This window comes from Triturus cristatus, chromosome 3_1 (genome assembly GCF_964204655.1).
Source record: "Triturus cristatus chromosome 3_1, aTriCri1.1, whole genome shotgun sequence".
Classification (NCBI taxonomy): Eukaryota; Metazoa; Chordata; class Amphibia; order Caudata; family Salamandridae; genus Triturus; species Triturus cristatus.
The window spans coordinates 381,833,468-381,853,727 of NC_140583.1; the positions used below are offsets into that span (position 1 = coordinate 381,833,468).

General features: G+C 40.6%; 1 protein-coding gene across 4 annotated transcripts in view; it reads left to right on the forward strand.

Annotated features, from left to right (window-relative positions):
• WDR72 (WD repeat domain 72) overlaps positions 1-20,260 on the forward strand; it is a 1,103,881-nt gene that overhangs the window by 755,725 nt on the left and 327,896 nt on the right. For all 4 annotated transcript variants that reach the window (XM_085644161.1, XM_085644164.1, XM_085644162.1 and 1 more), the window contains exon 18: positions 17,122-17,305. In XM_085644161.1, coding sequence (XP_085500287.1) covers positions 17,122-17,305 — 184 coding nt within the window. The remainder of the gene's footprint in view (positions 1-17,121; positions 17,306-20,260) is intronic.

Consider the following 20,260-nt stretch of genomic DNA (forward strand, 5'->3'; position numbering starts at 1 on the left):
GGTTTTGATGCATAAAGCTTAGAGCAGGAAAAAGCGAGATTTTTTGGGCAGAGAGATCGCTTTGCAGGATGGATAGATTTGCTGCTTCACACTAATCCGAGGAGGTTTTGGGGCCAGATGTATTAAGACAGGATTCACAAAAATTGGTTGCAATTTGCGCACCACCATTTTGTAAATCCTATGGTATTTTGAGAGCTCACCTGTGTACTAATAGGTCAGTTAACAAAATATTTAATTGTAGTGTGTTGCAATTCAACCTACCTCATGAATAATAATGGGGTAGGCTTAAAATTGTGACCCCCTACAATTTGCTGCCATCGCAGGGATGGTGGCCTGCTGGAGTCAGGCAGAACAGCATGTCTGTGATCTTATTTAGCCTGCATTTTTACAGGCTTTAAATTCGGGAAAAGATAATGCATTAAAGAAAAACAAATAAGAAATGTTTCTAAAACTATACATTTTTTAATAGTAGGCAGTGGCCCAATGGACCGCTAACTACTCCAAATAATTTGTTTTGACCATTCACAAATGGGAAAGTGTCTCTGAGGGAGCCCCTCCTACTTGCCAATGGGTTATGACTATCTTTCAATAGTCAGTAAAATATTCATGTTTTTCATCTGAGCGCAAAACATTTATATAAGCCATAAGGAATTGCTATTTTTAACGGATGCCCTAAACACTTTCCTTCCAAATAGCATTTCCTAGTCATTTCCTTAACCACTAAATGGGTTTATTACATTTGAAAAACAACTTTTCTTCTCCAAACACTGTGATTTACCGAACCACTGGGTTTGCGGCCAGAAAATGGGTTTGTACATCTGGGCCCTCAATAACTTTTTTGGTTCTAAGTGTCCTCCTATCGTAAAAGGCTAGAAGCTGCAGATGGGCAGGGTTCCACAAAGCTGGATATCTTAACCACAAGATCCCGAAGAACCTGTTCCAGTGCTTCACAAATCTCAAAGTTGGACAAAGCCCATTTTCTTGCATATCACAAAGCATCAGGAACTTGTCAAAGTCCTCGGGAGATGGAAAAGAAAGACTAAATCCCACTTGTCTCCATCTGATGGAAAACATCTTGATGATCTATCCTACAGCCCCAGATGGTAATGGCAGGCTTCCAGGCACCAGGTGCCACTCCAGCCTGGGCTCCTGTAGTGTCAAGAACTCTGCGGTCAATGGGCCCTCTTGGCATCTGGAGTACCTCTGCTTTTTGTGTTTCTATAGTAGACAAACAACATGCCAACCACTAATCTGTAGGGAATAGTTGTAGTCATTGCATACCAGAAATCAAGAGTTTTTGCATCCTCTTCTTCCTGCAGGTGTTGGGAGTTATCTTAATTTCAGATGGGGTGCCTTCTTCAGGTGAAGTCTTCCAAGGTCCAGGAATATTCTGAGGATGTAATATTAAGGGGCCAGTCTAATCCTGTGACTGAAGACTTTTACCTACCCAATCCTGGCTACTTTTGAGCAGTCCCCCGACCTCATTTTCAGAACATCATGTTTGCCTTACTGTAAAAGTACCCCTGTTTCAATATGGACAAACCCTTTTGTTACTAGGCAGGTCTCACCAGGTCTTTAGGTGAACCGTCTCACCTCCGGACAAACTCAAAACTTGTTGTTTCCCCTCCTACTGGGATAGGAGCCAAGGGGCTTTGGGAATGAATGGGAACAGATCTTGTCAGCCTCATATGGGATGTCCTTTGGTCTACCAACTGTGCTACACTTCTCCCAGGTGGCTAATTCCTGCTTAGTCTAGGACAGTAGTTAACACCACCCTGTTTTCCTGAGATCAGAAGCACGCTATTGTCTTCTAAGTCAGAATTGGTAACTCTTCTAGCCAAGGTTGTATATCCCAACTGTGAGGTGTAATGTGTGGCAGAATGGGATTTAAGCCAGTTCCGGCTTACGCAGCCCAAAGTGCAGTTTTTATGACCTTTAACTCTTAAATCAGAAATACTGATCAATGATTTTAGCATTTTCCCAGAATATGGAAAAAAAAATATTTTTGGCACAGCTAGGCCAGTCTTATTGAAAATGTATCACAACCAATTAAGCTGAAGTAGCTTTTAGGCCTTCAGTCATTGCGAGGGCATGAGTCGCAATGAAGGTATAGTGTGCCCAGTAGCGGTCCGTGGAGGGAGTTGCGTGGGGCGGCGAGGCGGGGCGGGGGAGGGGCAATGTAAACACCGGAATATGGATGAACGGAGGTAAGTACACATTTAAATAAATAAAACAAATTACTTTGCGCGCACTGCATCGCAAAATGCGATGCAGCGTGCGCAACGAAATTCATTTTACTCGTCGTTTGTCGAAATCCAAACATAAATGCAGACAAAATAAATAACAAAGACATCCATCGACAATGCACTCTGACATCATGAAGGAGCTTGCCACATGTGGCGCCTTAGCCCTAGAACACCGCATCTCCCTAACACGTAGCATTAACCATTATTGCTCATTTTTAAGTAAGCTTACAGCAGCGTTGCTGTACACTTCCCAAAGGAATTAAAAGTGTAAGCAACACTAACAAGCATAGGTAAATACATTAGGTTTCGCCTACGTGGTTAATAATCAGTTGTTTTTTGTTGAAAGTTGTAGCTCTGTGACATATAAGTTACTGAGAGTCTTTTCAAATGGCAATATATTTTGGTGTTTCTGGTGTCATTAATTGGAGAGATTAGGTGAACTGGGTAGTAGTATGATAAAAAGAACATGCACATGATATGTAGGCTTGAAATTGTTGCAGCTATGAGGAGATTAGTTAAAAGGTGAATAAAAAGCCCAACAAGGTCAGCGGAAGAACTGTTTTTGTAAATCCGAAAAAACTATAAGAAAAAAAAGAATATGAAAAGGTGTTCTTTGGTTATTGTCCATTGATAAGATGAACCATTGAATGAGCATTTAATCAGATGTGTAATATAAGTGAAAGAAGCACACTGAAAGTTGTTTATTTTATTGAGAAAGGCAACATATATAAATTGTTTTTTATTTCAGATTATTTTTCACTGCACACATTTGAAAAAAAAGAGTTTGTGAAATAACTTAAACATTATCATAAACGCGAAAAAATAATAAACTTATAGTAAATATTTGCTGGTGTATTGGCATTGGCATTGTGTTACTTATGTTGTAGTATTAGCTAAACTAAAGCCGTGCGCCTGTATACACATGGCTTGCTATGAAAAGTAGACCTCCCTTTATAAAAAAAAATCTGTTTCTTTTTCGAAACGTGTTGCTTTTGCCATTAACAGGTTCAAGATTTGGTACGGCCGTTTAGACACTGGCAAATTACTGTAATCAGGGAATTGGAGTGCCTCGAGCAAATGTAGGGAAAAGGTAAACCTTTTTGTTAGTTCCCTGGTGTCAGATGTGAACCAGCGCTCATTATTTCAAGGCAAGCGGCAGACAACAGCATAATAAGAGACAAGAAGTCATGAACACAAGGGTAGAACCAGGGCCAGACTGGCCATAACGGACACCATTTGTTTCCCTGGTGGGCCGCCAGGGTGGGGTCCAGATTTTGGCGCCTGGGTGGCCGTTTTTGGTACAGGTCAGTTTGTGCAGCATAGCTGCATTAACGCCCCCCGTAACAAAATCGCTCAAAACTGGCCCTGGCACACAGGTCTGCCGCACCCCCAACTCCCCGGGGGGCTGGCCGAGCCCTTTGCCAGGGCCTGTTTTTGTTCCCAGACGGCCCTGGGTAGAACTCCCCTCAGCATGAGTGCTGGTGACATCACAGGGCAAGGAACTCAAGGGCGAGAGACTTGCTTGAGGCCCTCATGTTTTCCACAGCCCTGTTGCTAAATTGTTGCCCATCTTCGGAATGTGTTGGCCAGCTGCTGCACTAAACATTTTCTAAAAGAGATTAGTTTCTTTAATCTCTGAATGCTCAATGCTGCCTTACATGGGATGGCTGAGGGTAGGGAAGGATGGAGAAAAGGTTTGGCACATGCACTCTCCCAAAGTCCCCTCGTCAGTATTCAGTTACAATGGAATAGAGTTTGGCTAACCAGACTTTCCTCCAATTCAGAAGTTTACCAACACAGTTTGAAAGCGTGTCACAAAGCACAAAGATAAATATTTTAAAGTAGACAGTTATCCACGGCGTTTTCAGACACCCAATGCATTTTGGGTCGGAATAAGACCCTTCATCAGGGGTCGTTATACAAAACTCTACAAAATGAAATGAAAACGGGAGACTATTTGTCATACAGTCCACTAAATTGCACTTCAAAACTAAGTATAAAGGGGAATTGATAGTGTGAAGAGATTGTTACGCCAAGTGACTAAAAAACAAATTAAAGCTAGCTCTTAGTTGTGAAAATAAAGGTAATGCGCTGTGAATGTTATTAAAGCTCTGGCTGTCGTGTACAAAATAACAAACTGAAAAGCTTGTTTCTCTGGCGATTACTCAACGATCGCCCTGTGGAGTAAGTAATTCAAATTTTAACGTTTAATATGCACGAACACAAGTTCACAGTCGTATATAAGCCCCAGGGAATATACGCACTCACCCAGAAACACGCATGTATCATCAACAACTCAACTACTCAAACATTTGGAATACCTCAGCAGAAAAGAAATCAATCAGAGGCTCCACACAACTACTCTCATTCAGTATCATAAGGCAAAAAGAATACCAAGAGGCTTAAGGATTACGCTACAACCAATGCTGTGTAAAACCAATAAGACTTTCATGGAAAGATGGAATCAGATTTTAAACAAATGTTCTTTAGATTTGATTCTATTGATCATAGAGGAATTATCAGACATACTAAAGTCTTTAGAAGAAATTCAAACCATCAAGGATGAACTATATGTTAAAACTCCAGAAAATTGGGCTTGATCCATTGCTTGATCTCAATACCAGACTTGACAAATATGCAAAAGAAATTAATGAGCGGAAGCTTAAAAAATTCCGCAGAGACACCATCGACAATAAACTCGATGAAGTGTACTCATGGGCCGAGGTATTCAACCAACGAAAATGGCAAAAACAACCGACTACTGGTTCTTCACAGGAGAGTATAGCTTCTGAATCAGATATAGCTCAGAATCGACCACCACTCACCAAAAATGGCAAAACATCAACACAAATGACACTACTTCAGGAGGTCCGCATACATCAAAGGCGACTTTGTTATCCATCAGTCCAGCGGCAAACCATCAACCAGACACAACCACACAAAAACAAGGAGGGGGAAACAAACCAGACACAGAGTCAAATGAGATCTCTGCAAAGCAAAACAAAAACAACCTAGTGGTGAACATCTCTAAAGTCAAATTAGCTTGTGCCCCAATTGCGGTTTTGAACAAAGGTACTTCATACGTGCCAGCATATCACAGCAATGTAGCAAAGTCTTAGATCGCTTTTTCCTAGTTCGTTAGAACTCTGAGACTCAAATACTTCTTTAGCACCATCGAACCAGCTGCTGATCTTCCACAAGATCCAGATTTCAAAGAATTTAAACTGAAGAGTACATTTTGCTCACCGATTTATCATAAAACAATAGATACGTTTGAGAGACTTGTCAAGGCAGAGATTAACCAAATCAATTTCCGCAGAAATAAATGTGTGAATTTCACTTCCAAAGAATGGAGTACTTTAAAGCAGTTAGCCAATGACCAACGTCTTACCTTCCAAAAGGTGGATAAATGGGGCGTGCTGGTAGTTTTAGATGTCGAGCTCTACGAGCAGAGTGTGTTGACACATATTCAAGACACTGGCATCTACATGAAACTTGACTAGGACCGTACTGTGGTTTATCAAAAGATTCTACAATAGATTTTGACTCGAGCATTAGAAATGGGATGGAATAGCACCAACACCAACAACTATTTATATACAGCATACCCAAGATGCCCTAAACTCTATATGCTCCCAAAAATTTACAAGAACATTGAAAAACCACCTTTCCGCCCGATAGTGTCAGCATGCGGCTCATTATCTGAACCCATCAGAAGGTACTTAGACAGTTTTCTACAGCCCATAGTCCAAAAATAAGAGACATACATAAAAGATACTACATCATTGCTGAATTTACTACAAGAACTCAATATTGATGGCATTGAACACTGGTATTTATGTACCATTGATGTAACCACCCTTTACACTTCCATACCACATTTTGAAGGCCAAGAAGCCATAGAATAAGCTTTACTAAAACAAAATGAGATTGGAGTGGAAAAAGTATTGTTAATAGAGCTTCTTCAATTTGCGTTGTTCCATAGCTACTTTGAGTGGAAAGGAGAATTCTACGCTCAAAACAATGGAACTTCGATGGGCTTTGCAGGAGCACCTTCATACGCCAATATTTTCATGGCCAAACTGGAATATGAACATATTATTCAGAATCAAAATTTTGATCATTTGGAAAGGTGACATGATTAGTTTGGAAAACAACATAAGAGAATTAAATCTAATCCATAATCATATCACATTCACCCATCAAATTGAGAAACAACGTATAGCCTTCCTGGATGTATTGATTAAAATTGATTCCGGTTCCATTCAAGCAAGTTTTTTCACAAAAGAAACAGATAGGAATAATGCCTTACATTATCGAAGTTTTCACCAAAGCCCACCAAAGCTCACTAAAGCGACATTTGCCTTTCTCTCAATTTATAAGACTGAAAAGAATTACATCAGACCCCTAGGAAGCTAATGCCACCATTGAAAGATTTGCTATGGAATACCAACAACGCGGTTATCCCAAAATATTTCTTGATGACGCCATCGATAGAGTATCGACCCTTAACAGAGAGTCTTTATTGCAACGTACTGCACTTAAGCAATCCAATGCCACCATTTGTGTCTTGAAACAATCTACACAATCTAATTTGATTAAATCTATTGTCCTAAAGGACTGGAGAATCATCGAGACAGAACCCGATTTGAAACTGTTATTTCCGCAACAACCAACTTTCGCGATGCAGCAATCAACGAATTTGAAGGAACTCTTGTCCAAAAGGCAAGAGCCACTGAGACAATATCACAAAGGCATGCAAAAATGCTTGAATTGCGCAAATTGCAACAATGTTATGGTAGGAGACCTGTTTATACACTCTACAAAGTGCAACATGATCAAACTCAATAATTCCAGAAAATGTGACACATCTAATGTTGTTTATGCATTGAAATGCCACTGCGAGAAAATCTATGTGGGGAAGACAGAAAGGAAACTGAAAGTACATGTAGGGGAACATAAAAGTATCATAAGGAACCACAATGTGAAATCTACCGTAACAACATATTCGCTGGAAGCAAGACACAACATTGCACAACTGCGATTCACCATTTTGGAGGCGTTTAAACCTCTACAAGGCACAGAGCCCAAGAAAGCATTAGCCAGATCTGAATTTTATTGGACTAAGAAATTACACACTTTGCAACCTCAAGGGTTGAATGGTAGGATTGAATACCATTGTTTTTTATAACTGTTATGTTAGTTTGCGTGTTTTCTCTGAGATGATCTTCCCTTTTTTTCCCTTTTTCCTTCTCAATCATTTTCTTTTTCTTTTCTTATTAGTATTCTTCTCATGCGCTCAGCTGAATTCTTTGTTGGCTGATAATCAGTTACATTCAGTTTGATAATACAATGCACTATTGATGCTGTATATTTCCCCTGATAAAGAATTGTTTTCTATTTTCTGTTTTCTACTGTACATTACAATATGTGGGCTTCAGCACTGCGGTTTTTCAAACTAACTTTATTTGCACCCATCGCGCACAATTTAACACTGTCTCTTTAACACGTTTCAATGAGCCACGTCATTATAGTATTCACGTGAACTCTCGTCATGTACTCACTGCCGCTGCTAAGCGGTCAGACTGCCGACGGTAACTCGGTAAGACTGAGATATGCCGCTTTAACCTTCGTTGCATGGACTGCACTATGAATAGGTGATTGAATAACCGGTACGTTTCTGGGTGAGTGCTTGTATTTACTCGGGCTTATATATGACGGTGAACTTGTGTTCGTGCACATTAAACGTTCAAATTTGAATGACTTACTCCACAGGGCGATCGCTGAGTAGTTTGTTATTTTGAACACGACAGCCGGAGCTTTTATAACAACAGTCACAGCGCATTACCTTTATTTTCACAACTAAGCGCTAGCTTTAATTTGTTTTGTAGTCACTCGGCGTAATTATCTCTTCACACTATCAATTCCCCTTCATACTTAGTTTTGAAGAGCAATTTAGTGGACTGTATGACGAATGGTCTCCCGTTTTCATATAATTTTGTAGAGGCTTGTATAACGACCCTTGATGAAGTGTCTTGTTCCGAACTGAAATGCATTGTGTTTCTGAACACGCCATGGAGTAAAATGGATTGATTAACATGGATTGTATCACACATTCATAATGATTGGAATGAACATTAAATATCACAAAGTGAAAGCATGAACTTGATTCAAGAGTATGATTTTGCATGAAAACTGAGTTAGACACAATTGATAACAACCTTTTATTATTTGAACCATGCTTCAGCCAGCAGGAAGGGTTGGTCCTCCCGCACACTTGTTTGCATTTATTTGCTTTACTATGTTGTGTCTCTGCCTATCTGTAGAATGAACGTCTGGTTTAGACTGATAGGCGCTGTTTGTGCATTCACTTTAGACAGTCAGCAAGGGAGCTAAGGTGTGCTCTGAATATCCTGATGGCCCATCACCAGGCTGATGGGCCATATTGAGCTAGCAAGGTGGGCGGAGTTGTCACTGACACCTGAATAGGGCTGTGCCTATCTTCACACAATGCTGTCTCCACTCCCCTGTAGTGTGTCTGGAGCCAATGCAGGGCAAGGCAGGATCTTGTGGACTACAAAGACTTTCCTTTGAAGTATGCCTACTTCACACACCAAAAGGGGTATAAGTATTGGACCCCTGAAATCCCATGTTTAGAAGACTTCTAGATCAAGAGGAGACTCTTTCAAGAGGAATAGCTTGAGAGCTGTCAGGAGGATTACTGCTTTTTTGGTATGTTGGCCTGCAGTTGCTGCTTCTGTGTTAGAGAGGACAAGGACTGGACTTTGCTTTTGTATCCTACTTGAGAAGATTTTCCAAGAGCTTGTGTGAATTTGCCTCTTGTTAAGGAGTCCCACGGCCATTGAAGACTTCATCTGCAGCCCCCCTGAACTCCTCTACTGTGAGTTCTGAACTGGTTTGGCTGCTTCAAATACTCCAGACCCATGCATCGCCCTTGCAGTAGCATTTTTCCTGCCACAAGCTTTCTGTGCGGTTGAAAAACCAACCCATCAACTCAGTGCGACTGAAAGTTCAATGCAGCACCTCTTCGCAGGCAGAAGAACCACAGAAGCCAGAGTCCAGAGCACTTAGTCTCCAATGACAAAGACTCCACCCTTTCTTTGACGCAGGCCCTGCTGTGTGGATGATGTCATCAGTGATTTCATCTGTGATGTCACTGACCATTTCATGAGTGATGTAATATGTGAGGGAATAAGCAGTGTATTGCGGGGGCACAAGTTATTAGCTAAGAATTTCTCTAGTTTTGTTTGAGTGAAACTTGAGCCTAACTTTAATGTCTCTTTAACTTTATTTAATTACATTTCCTAACTATAAAATCCCTGTGACCTTTAGTTTTTTCAGTGAACTTCTAAGGTTTTTTAAAAGCTAATTCCTAACTGTTACATCCCAGCAACCTATGATTTTTTCCAGTGAATTTTGACGTTTTTAAATGCAAAATTCTAACTATAACTTCCCTGTACCCTTTGATTTTTTCCAGCAAATTTGTAATGTTTATTAACTGCAAAATCCTAACTACAATGTCCCTGTAACCTTTTGTTCTTTTAGCTAATGTGTAAGGTTTTTTAAATGCTAATACCTAACTATAACATCCTTGTAACTTTTGTTTTTTTCAGTAAATTTCTAAGGTTTTTCAACTTGTATCTCCTAACTTTAACATCTGTGTAAATTTTTCTCAATACATTTTAATCATTACTTTTTTTTACTTGTATTGCTCATTAAAAAAACTGTTACTTTACACATTTTTTTTCTTTATTCATAGCAGATTATTGGCAACAGGGTCTACCTGTGGCTAGATCTTAGGGTGAACATGTGCATGCATATAATTTTTTTTATTTAATTTCATGACGGAAAATTTGTACATGACCCTATTTTTTTTTTTGTATGACTCTCGTTTTTTTCTATCTGTTAATGTATATTTTTAAATGTCTTTCATATTTGTGACATTGTCAGGAGTATTGCAAGTGTGTTTAAAAAGTGTATTTTAGTCTCATACTTACTATTTTTATTACCCTTCACTGTTCTTTATTGGGTTATGGTACCGCTACCCTAAGCCCTTGCAGCTATTTTAGTTTTTTTTAATGTGTCCCACAACTGTGTTTGGTGAAGGAAATGGCGTCCACAGCTTTCTGGAGAGGTTGCAGGCAGCCAATCAGAGCATTTTGCCTTGCGCGCCTTGATGAATACTCGTGGAGTTACCACTAAATAACCACGATCCGAGAGATATATATATATAATATTTTCATCTTCAATTTCCCAAAAACTACTGAATGGATTTACACCAAATAGGCAAAAGGTACTTCCTTGAACAAACATCTACCTCATTGCCCAATTTGGTGTAACTCTATTCCAAGGGGAATTAACATTACAAATGCACCCTTATTTCACGCCCATATTTCTCAGTCCCCACTGCATGGATCAACACCAAACTAGACACTTTTTGGGGAAAATTTCATGAAGATTGATAAAATGACGGCAAAGTTATAGGCAAGTCAAAAAATGCTTTTCCTATGGAAACATGGTCCTAACTATAATACCTACTGGCAACCGCCAGTAGGTAACTTATATATCTACCTATATCCATATTCATATCCATATGTCTATCTATCTATCTATCTATCTATCTATCTATCTATCTATCTATCTATCTATCTATCTATCTATCTATCTATCTATCTATCTATCTATCTATCTATCTATCTATCTATCTATCTATCTATCTATCTATCTATCTATCTATCTATCTATCTATCTATCTATCTATCTATATATATAGATATATGTATATCTATATATATATATATATTATCTACTGGCAGTCGCCAGTAGATAGTTATAGTTAAGACCGAGTTCCCATAGGAAATCTGAAAATTCTATTTTGAATAACTTTGGCACCGGTTGACTTATCTTCGTGACATTTTCAAAACTCATGGGGCGCTCCGCTCAGCTCCTACCCTGAAAGTCTCGAGGTGATTTGTCAAGCGGGGGCTGAGAAAAAAGGGGGTCCCAAAACGCGTTTTCCCCATGCATTTTCCCATAGGACCTTTAGTCGAAGGTACAGCCCGAACGGTTGAACAGAATTACTTGAAATTTGGCAAAGAGGTAGTCCTCAGGTCAGGCATGTGCCTTTTGCTTAAATGGTGTAAATCCGTTCAGTAGTTCCTGAGAAAATCAAAAGTAAAATCACATATATATCTGGGCGGAGCCTAACCACACATCTCATCGTGAGATCTGTTTGGCTGTCAGCACTTCATCCAAGAAGTGTTGGCAGCCATCTTGGGACCAATATATATGATAGCACCTCATTAAAAAGCATTGCAGTTAATAGAAGGTTTTAAGACTTTAGTTACATTATAAATCATTTGTTGATGGTACCATACTCATTTTAGGAATTGTGATGTGTTCTAAGGTGATTTTACCATGTGAAAAAGCCTTCTGCTGTGATATCATGAATCATGTTTGAGAGAAAACTATTTTCTCATGCTTTTCCCACAGAGGTTTGGAAGGTGATCTATAAGCTAACTGAGGGCATATTTTCTGCAAATTCACATTATCTTTCTCAGTCATGTGAGAATGAAGTCTGACATTCTCAGTAAAACATGTACATCCAACAAGGGCAGAGACTGTCAGTTGATTACTTTGTGTTCTACTGCAGCTTCCCAGAGTGTTCTAAAGAACAACTAGAGCGCTAACAGTCCTACTTATGACAAACGTATGGCACACCTGAAGCCATCTTGGTTGGAATAAAGTGCTAATTCTTAAAACATTTAATTTAAAAAGGAGCAAAATGAGGGGGTTCATTTTGCCATAGAAAGTATGATTAGTGCTGCAGAAAGAAAAATTAGGGCACATTTTGAGTGACTTCTCAAATCCTCTTCTATTTCATTAAAAGATTCTGACATGCAGACTGAAACATGCACTTTGAATACCAGCAGCAGACTTCCCTGGTGAGCAGTAGCTTTACTACAGTGATCTAATAAGCAACTAGAGTGCTAACATTCTGAATTTATGGCAAATTTGTGACACATCTGAATGCCTTCTTGATGGAATCAAAGTAAAAAACTGAAAGTATTTCCTACTGAGGAGACTGTAGTAAATGAGGAAATTAGGAAACATCATAACAAATAAGTCTCCCAAAATGGCCACCAGAGACAAAAGAGCCCAAATGTAGCCCAAATATCACCCACATGTAGCCCAAGTATAGCCCAATGACAGAATGTCCCAGAGTGTTCTAACGAACAACTAGAGCGCTAACAGTCTTACTTATGACAAAAGTATGGCACACCTGAAGTCATCTTGAATGGAATAAAGTGGTAACACTTAAAACATTTAATTTACAAAGGAACACAATGAGGGGATTCAGTTTGCCACAGAAATTAGGATTAGTGCTGCAGAAAGAAAAATTAGGGCACATTTTGACTTCTCAAATCCTCTTCTATGTCATTAAAAAAATTCTGACATGCAGACTGAAATATGCACTTTGAATACCAGCAGCAGACTTCCCTGGTGAGCAGTAGCTTTACTACAGTGATCTAATGAGCAACTAGAGTGCTAACATTCCGAATTTATGGCAAATGTGTGACACATCTGAATGCCTTCTTAATGGAACCAAGTAAAAAACTGAAAGTATTTCCTACTGAGGAGACTGCAGTAAATGAGGAAATTAGGAAACTTCATAACAAATAAATCTCCCAAGATGGCCACCAGAGACAAAAGAGCCCAAATGTAGCACAAATATCACCCAGATGTAGCCCACATATAGCTCAATGACAGAAGTGTGCAAAACACTTATTTTTTGTGTATTTGCAGTTTTATATAGTGCAGACTTGTCAGGTATTGGAATGCTTTACATGAGCATTGGTGACATCATACAAGATCAAATCCATTTTGGTTGTAGACATGGGGAGATTAAGTGATTTGACCACAATCACAGAATGTTGAGCTGAAGCAGAAACTCCAACCTGGTTCCCCAGTTGCAAAGTCTGCAGCTCTGGAAGTCAATCAATCAATCAATCAAGGAATTTGTAGAGCGCGCTACTCACCCGTAAGGGTCTCAAGGCGCTGGGGGAGGGGGGTCGCTACTGCTCGAACAGCCAGGTCTTGAGTTGTTTCCTGAAGGCGAAATGGTCCTGGGTCAGCCGGAGGTGGGTGGGGAGGGAGTTCCATGTCTTGGCTGCCAGATAGGAGAAGGATCTTCCTCCGGCGGTGGCTTTGCGAATTTGTGGGATGGTGGCGAGGGCGAGGCTGGCGGAGCGGAGCTGGCAGGTTGGTGTGTAGAATGTGAGTCGGTTGTTGAGGTACCTGGGGCCCGCGTTGTGGAGAGCCTTGTGTGCGTGGGTGAGGAGTCGGAATGTGATTATTTTGCTGACGGGGAGCCAGTGCAGATCTTTCAGATGGGCAGAGATGTGGCTGTGGCGGGGGATGTCCAGGATGAGTCTTGCCGAGGCGTTCTGTATGCGCTGTAGTCTTTTCTGGAGCTTGGCTGTGGTTCCGGCATAGAGGGTGTTTCCGTAGTCCAGGCGGCTGGTGACAAGGGCCTGGATAACCGTCTTCCTGGTTGCGGTGGGGATCCATCTGAAGATTTTTCGGAGTATGCGCAGGGTGTTGAAGCAGGATGCTGAGACTGCGTTGACTTGCTTGGTCATCGTGAGGGTGGACCACATCCTCTCGCCAAGGTGCAACATTGAATCAAGTGGTCAACTGGATAAAAAAACATAAAGATTACAAATAATTTAAAAGTTCTTTGTCGCTATTTGAAAACTCAGAAAATATGTCCTCATTTTAGTTTTTTAGAGCACTAACCATAATTTTGATGCAAATAAGACCCTCTCATATATGTAATTTCTAAAGGAAATACTCTAGGTATTACAGTTTTGATTACATCAAGATGACGCCAGGCGTTCCACACTTTTGTAATGAATATAGAATGTTAGCAATCTAGTTGTTCATTGGGATACTGTTGAGAGGCAGAGGCCAGGGGCACGGACTCTGAAAATTGAAGGTAGGTAGGAGAGTGCAGAGGCAACAATTTGACCACACTGGGCAGACAGGAAGGGCAGTGGCAGCACAACAGACTATGGAGGGCAGTGGAAAGGGGGGCAGGGGCAATAAACCAACAATACAGGACTGGCAAGAGAGGCTGTGGCAATATATTAGACCATTGTGGGCAGAAGGAAGAGGCAGTGGTAGTACAACCATACATGCCAACAGACCCGTTTCAGCCAGGAAACGTCCAATGTTTTTAAGCTCAAATGGGCTTTATTTGATCTGTCTCCTGTCTAGAATCTCCTCTTTTTCAATGTAACTCAAAGGGGAAAATCAATACCCCAGTTTCTTTTCAAAATCTCCCTCTTACCAAGTTCAAAATGTTCGCAAGTATGGTACATTGAATCATGATAGGCAGGAGGAATTGGGGTAGGGACATGGACTCGGATAACAGAGGACAGGAGGGACATGGAGAGGTGCACCAAACTGACCCTACAGGGCAGGCATCAGGGTTTGCAGCAGCACAATACACCACACAGCGCATGCAGGACGCGAGTGCAGCAAAACAATCCATAGAAAGCAATAGGGACGGGACAGGACCATGCACATGGACAACAGAGAACAGATGGGAAAGAGGCAATGGTAGCTAGCTGACCATAATGGACAGACAGGAGAGAGAGCTGCAGCATAACAGACCATAAAGGGCAGGAGGGACGGATCAGGGGCATTACAATGGAACAGACAAGCCAGGAGGGAGGGAATAGGGGGTCTGCACATGGAAGCAGAGGGCTGGGGGCAAGGTGGCAGGGCAGGAGCAGCAAGATGACCATGGAGGTCAGGCAGGATGGGCACTAGAAACAAGACACACCATGGAGAGCAACAATGAGACTATGGTGGCATACACACAGACCATGGAGGGAAGGTGGGAGGGGGTCAGGGGCTGCTAGCTGACCACACAGGGAAGGTGGGAGGGGCCATGGCAGTGCAGAAGACCATGCATGGCAAGCGGGAGGGTTAGTGGCAGCACAATGGCTATGATGGGCAAGAAGGAGGGTGCAGGGGCACGCACAAAGGACCATGGAGGATATAAAACATATGTAATTTTCAGAAAAACACACATTTACTGGATGATGTAATCAGTGATGTCATTTGAAATGTCATCATTGATGTCATGAGTGATGTCACTGACCATGTCATGAGTGATGTAATATGTGACGTCATCAGCAGTGCATTGCGGGCGCCTGAGTTATAGTTAGCTGAACTAACTATAACGGGGGAATTTCAATGGTTTTGTACGAGTGAAAAGTCCAGCTAACTATAACGCCCCTGAAACCTATGTTTTTTTCAGTGAATATATATATATATATTCACTTAAAAAACTATAGGTTTCACACATGTTATAGTTAGCTGGACATTTCACTCGTAAAAAACCAATGAAATCCCCCCGTTATAGTTAGTGCAGGCAACTATAACTCACGCGACCGCAATCCTCTGCTGATGACGTCAGATATTACATCACTGTATTTAGACACTTATTTACCCATGTCTTCTTCCATTAATCTTTAGCTATACATATATTACAAATATTTATTTTTCATAAAGACACATATGTCATCAGTGATGTAATATCTGACGTCATCAGCAGAGGATTGCGGTCGCGTGAGTTATAGTTGCCTGCACTAACTATAATGGGGGAATTTCATTGGTTTTTTACGAGTGAAATGTCCAGCTAACTATAACATGTGTGAAACCTATGGTTTTTTAAGTGAATTTGCAAGGTTTTTTAAATGCTAATTCGTAACTATAACGTGTGTGAAACCTATGGTTTTCTCAGTGAATTTGTACGGTTTTTTAAATGCTAAGTTATGTATTTATTAATTTTTTTTTTTTTCAGGTTTTTCACCGTGCGCGCACAGTGCCTGACCAAGGCTAGGGGGTCAGGAACTGTCCACTCTGCCCCCTTTTCACGTTCTCCACCTTTTTTTTTCACCCCCTCAGACTGCGAGAGACAAAATGGCGGCCGACACTTCCTTGTTTCGACCGATTTGAATGTTTACCGACATCTAACAACCAATCAGAATTGCGCTCGCGCACGGCAGGGTGCACGCACCGTGCGCGCACGGTGCGCGCGTATAGATATTGATATGCTTTTAAATGCTATTTTCTCAGGAAATACTGAACAGATTTACACCAGACCTGCAAAAGGCACTTCCTTGACCTTATGGCTACCTCGCTGCCAAATTTCACGTAATTCTGTTCAGCCGTTCGGGCTGTAGCTGCGACTAAAGGTCCTATGGAAAAATGCATGGGGAAAACGTGTTTTGGGACCCCCCCTTTTTCTCGACCCCCGCTTGACGAATCCCCCCGAGACTTACAGGGTAGGAGCTGAGCTGAGCGCCCCATTAGTTTTGAAAATTTCGCGAAGATTCGTCAATCGGCGCCAAAGTTATTCAAAATAGAATTTTGAGATTTCCTATGGAAACACGGTCCTAACTATAACTATCTACTGGCGACCGCCAGTAGATATTATATATATATACATTTTAGTGAAGGGTGCTACTTGGGTAGGTCTCATATCCTGCACAGCTAATAGCCAATTTTCTTTCAAATATGTTTGTTTCGTCATTTATTTTCACAAGTGCTATTATACTTGGCAATGCAAAGGTTTACAATGCCAAGGATTCCTGTGTGGGGTGTGTTGAGCACATTATTCTTGTAGGAGACAGTATTTAAATATTCATATTTGTCAGACCTGAATAAACTTAAAATTCATTAAATGCCTAACATTTAGTGTTCTTACAAAAATAAAGTGCAAGCTTATGTGAACATAAATCTGTACCTTTGTGATAAGCATATATCTTCCCTTTGTCAGGCTGCTGAGGCAATACAAGCCGTTCTTTTTGGAGAAGTTCAAAGACATGTGGAAACCTTGCGAAATGTCTCCACCTACACTCCACTAGTCAACAGCATTGACAAAGAGGGTATTGATGGACAGATGTTGCCAAAAACGGAACAAAAAGAGGAGCTACAGTGTGACCTGAGTTCTCCTATACAAGGTAAGTGAAACATACATATATTGTAAATCACTACAGTAGCCCAGTTTGAGAGGTTAGAATATTAGTTTTAAATTAGCTGCTGCGCACTTTATTTGAAAATAGCATATACTGCACATGCAGAATTCACATAGTGCTTGAAACTTCATTGTCAAACTCAAATCAACTTAGAGGTGTATATTACTCAAAGAAAACTTGTATGTGAATATTAAAATACTATTCAGATAGCAGCGGTGGCTCACCAATTATGATGCAGAACTGATGGCGAGCAGAAATCCAGGCTCACTGGTGGCCCAGGTCATTCTTACAGATGTGGGTGCCTGAAATAGCCTGAATTGTCACACTTGTAGGAGTGCGATTGTTAGCTGTTGTGTTGATGCTGCTAATGGCTGTCAGTAGCAAGCTGCAGTGGCCTCCTGGTGAGTATATTGGCATATATATATATATATATATATATATATATATATATATATATATATATATTTTTTTTTTTTGTCTACAAATTAAGCACTGGCTAATGGCTAATCAGATGGTCTAAAGGTGTGCAGCAAAAAAGCACAACAAATAGATTCAGCCCCTTGGGGCATGTGTAAAACAAAGATAAAACTGGCCTATCTTTCTGTGTGTAACAGTTTAAGAGTGATTGCTATTTTCAGCATTTGTTTGGCTTCCTTAGCATCATCGATTCATCCCTGACTTAATGGTGGACGTTCTGTGTATTTTCTTGAGCATCTTTTTTATGTGAACTGTTTAATGCTCCATAATTTAATAAAACATTTTCTAAACTTAGCCAGGTAGCGGAGTGCAAGACTGGTAAAGGATGAGAAAGAGCTCTACATGCCAGCTAAAAAAAAGTGTGCACTGCTTCTAGCTGACCCATCTGCAGCTCTAAGAGTGGGAAGCAGGGTTACCAATTTATTAGTTTGGATATCCAGCTTTAAGCAATTAACGCACCTTGTGCTCTAGCAAAGCTCACATAGCCTACTTGGGAAAGCTTCTCCCTAAATAAGAGCTATTTACCCAACTGAATGTTACTCTTTTTATCAACCACGAAAGAATGCAAGGCAAAGTGTACTTCTGGCATTCAAACCTGTAAGTATGAATGAGGGTAGTTTTTTTTTTTTGCAGTTTTTTTTAATATAGCGCGCACTTAACCCAAAGGTATCAGAGTGCTTTACATGAGCACCAGTTGCATTACAGACGGACACCTGGTATTAATTTCTTTTTTTTTGCATTTGTCACGGGAAGATAAAATGACATTGCCCTGAATCCCAGGATGTTTGGACCTCCCGCCAGTCTCAAACCTCGTTCCCCAACTCCAAGGTTGGTCGTCCTAGCCACTAAGCCACACCCTCCTTGAATTCTGAAGTGGATGTATTAGACCACTGAGGCATCAGACTCAGCCAGGAAAAATCAAACTTTGTCAAAGTTATGCTTACCATCGCAAAGGGTGTAGTTAAAACTTTGCACATTCCTTCGCCATATACAAAGTTTACAAATAATATTTTTCCTCACGGGTGACCAAGGCTACGGGCAAAACGATTGGGGAAGCGGTCTCAGTATATCTGTTTCAACAGCACTGGAGTTTCCTAGTATTCCTTTGATCTGGAAGCATATATATATATATTCACTGAAAAAACCATAGGTTTCACACACGTTATAGTTAGGAATTATCATTTACAAAACCTTGCAAAGTCACTTAAAAAACCAAAGGTTTCACACATGTTATAGTTAGCTGTACATTTCACTCGTAAAAAACCAATGAAATTCCACGTTATAGTTAGATCAGGTAACTATAACTCGCGCGCCCACAATAAACTGCTGATGACGTCACATATTACATCACTTATGACATGGTCAGTGACATCACTCATGACATCAATGATGACATCTGAAATTACACATTGTGGATTGCGGTTGCGCAAGTTATAGTTACCTGATCTAACTATAACGTGGAATTTCATTGTTTTTTTACGAGTGAAATGTACAGCTAACTATAACATGTGTGAAACCTATGGTTTTTTTAAGTGAATTTGCAAGGTTTTGTAAATGATAATTCCTAACTATAACGTGTGTGAAACCTATGGTTTTTTCAGTGAATTTGTACGGTTTTTTAAATGCTAAGTTATGTATTTATTTTTTATTTTTTTTTCTAGTTTTTCACTGTGCGCACACCCTGTGATTGTTACTTTTTTATTTATTTTTTTTATTTTTTTTCCCGTGCGCGTACAGTAAGCTTACCGTACGCGCACTCCGCGATTTTTTTTTAAAATTATTAAATGTATTTTTCGTACTTTTGGGTCCTTTTTGGACCCCCTGACAAACACTAGGGGGTCTGCAACTCTCTTCGTTGCCCCCTTTTCACGTTCCCCACCTTTGTTTCTCAGTGCGAGAGACAGAAAATGGCGGCCGACACTTCCTGATTTCGACCGATTCGAATGTTTACAGTCATGTAACCACCAATCAGAATTGAGCTTGCGCACGGCACCGTACGCGTACGGTAAGCTTACGGTAAGCGCACGGAGCGCGCCTACAGATATATATATTGATTTAAATGCTATTTTCGCAGGACCTACTGAACAGATTTACACCAGACCTACAAAAGGCACATCCTTGACCTGAGGACTACCTCTCTGCCAAATTTCAAGTAATTCTGTTCAGCCGTTCGGGCTGTAGCTTGGACTAAAGGTCCTATGGGAAAATGCATGGGGAAAACGCGTTTTGGGACCCCCCTTTTTTCTCAGCCCCCACTTGACGAATCCCCCCGAAACATTCAGGGTAGGAGCGGAGCGTAGCGCCCCATTAGTTTTGAAAATTTCGCGAGGATTCGTCGACCGGCGCCAAAGTTATTCCAAATAGAATGTTGCGGATTTCCTATGGAAACACGGTCCTAACTATAACTATCTACTGGCGACCGCCAGTAGATAATATATACATATATATATATATATATATACG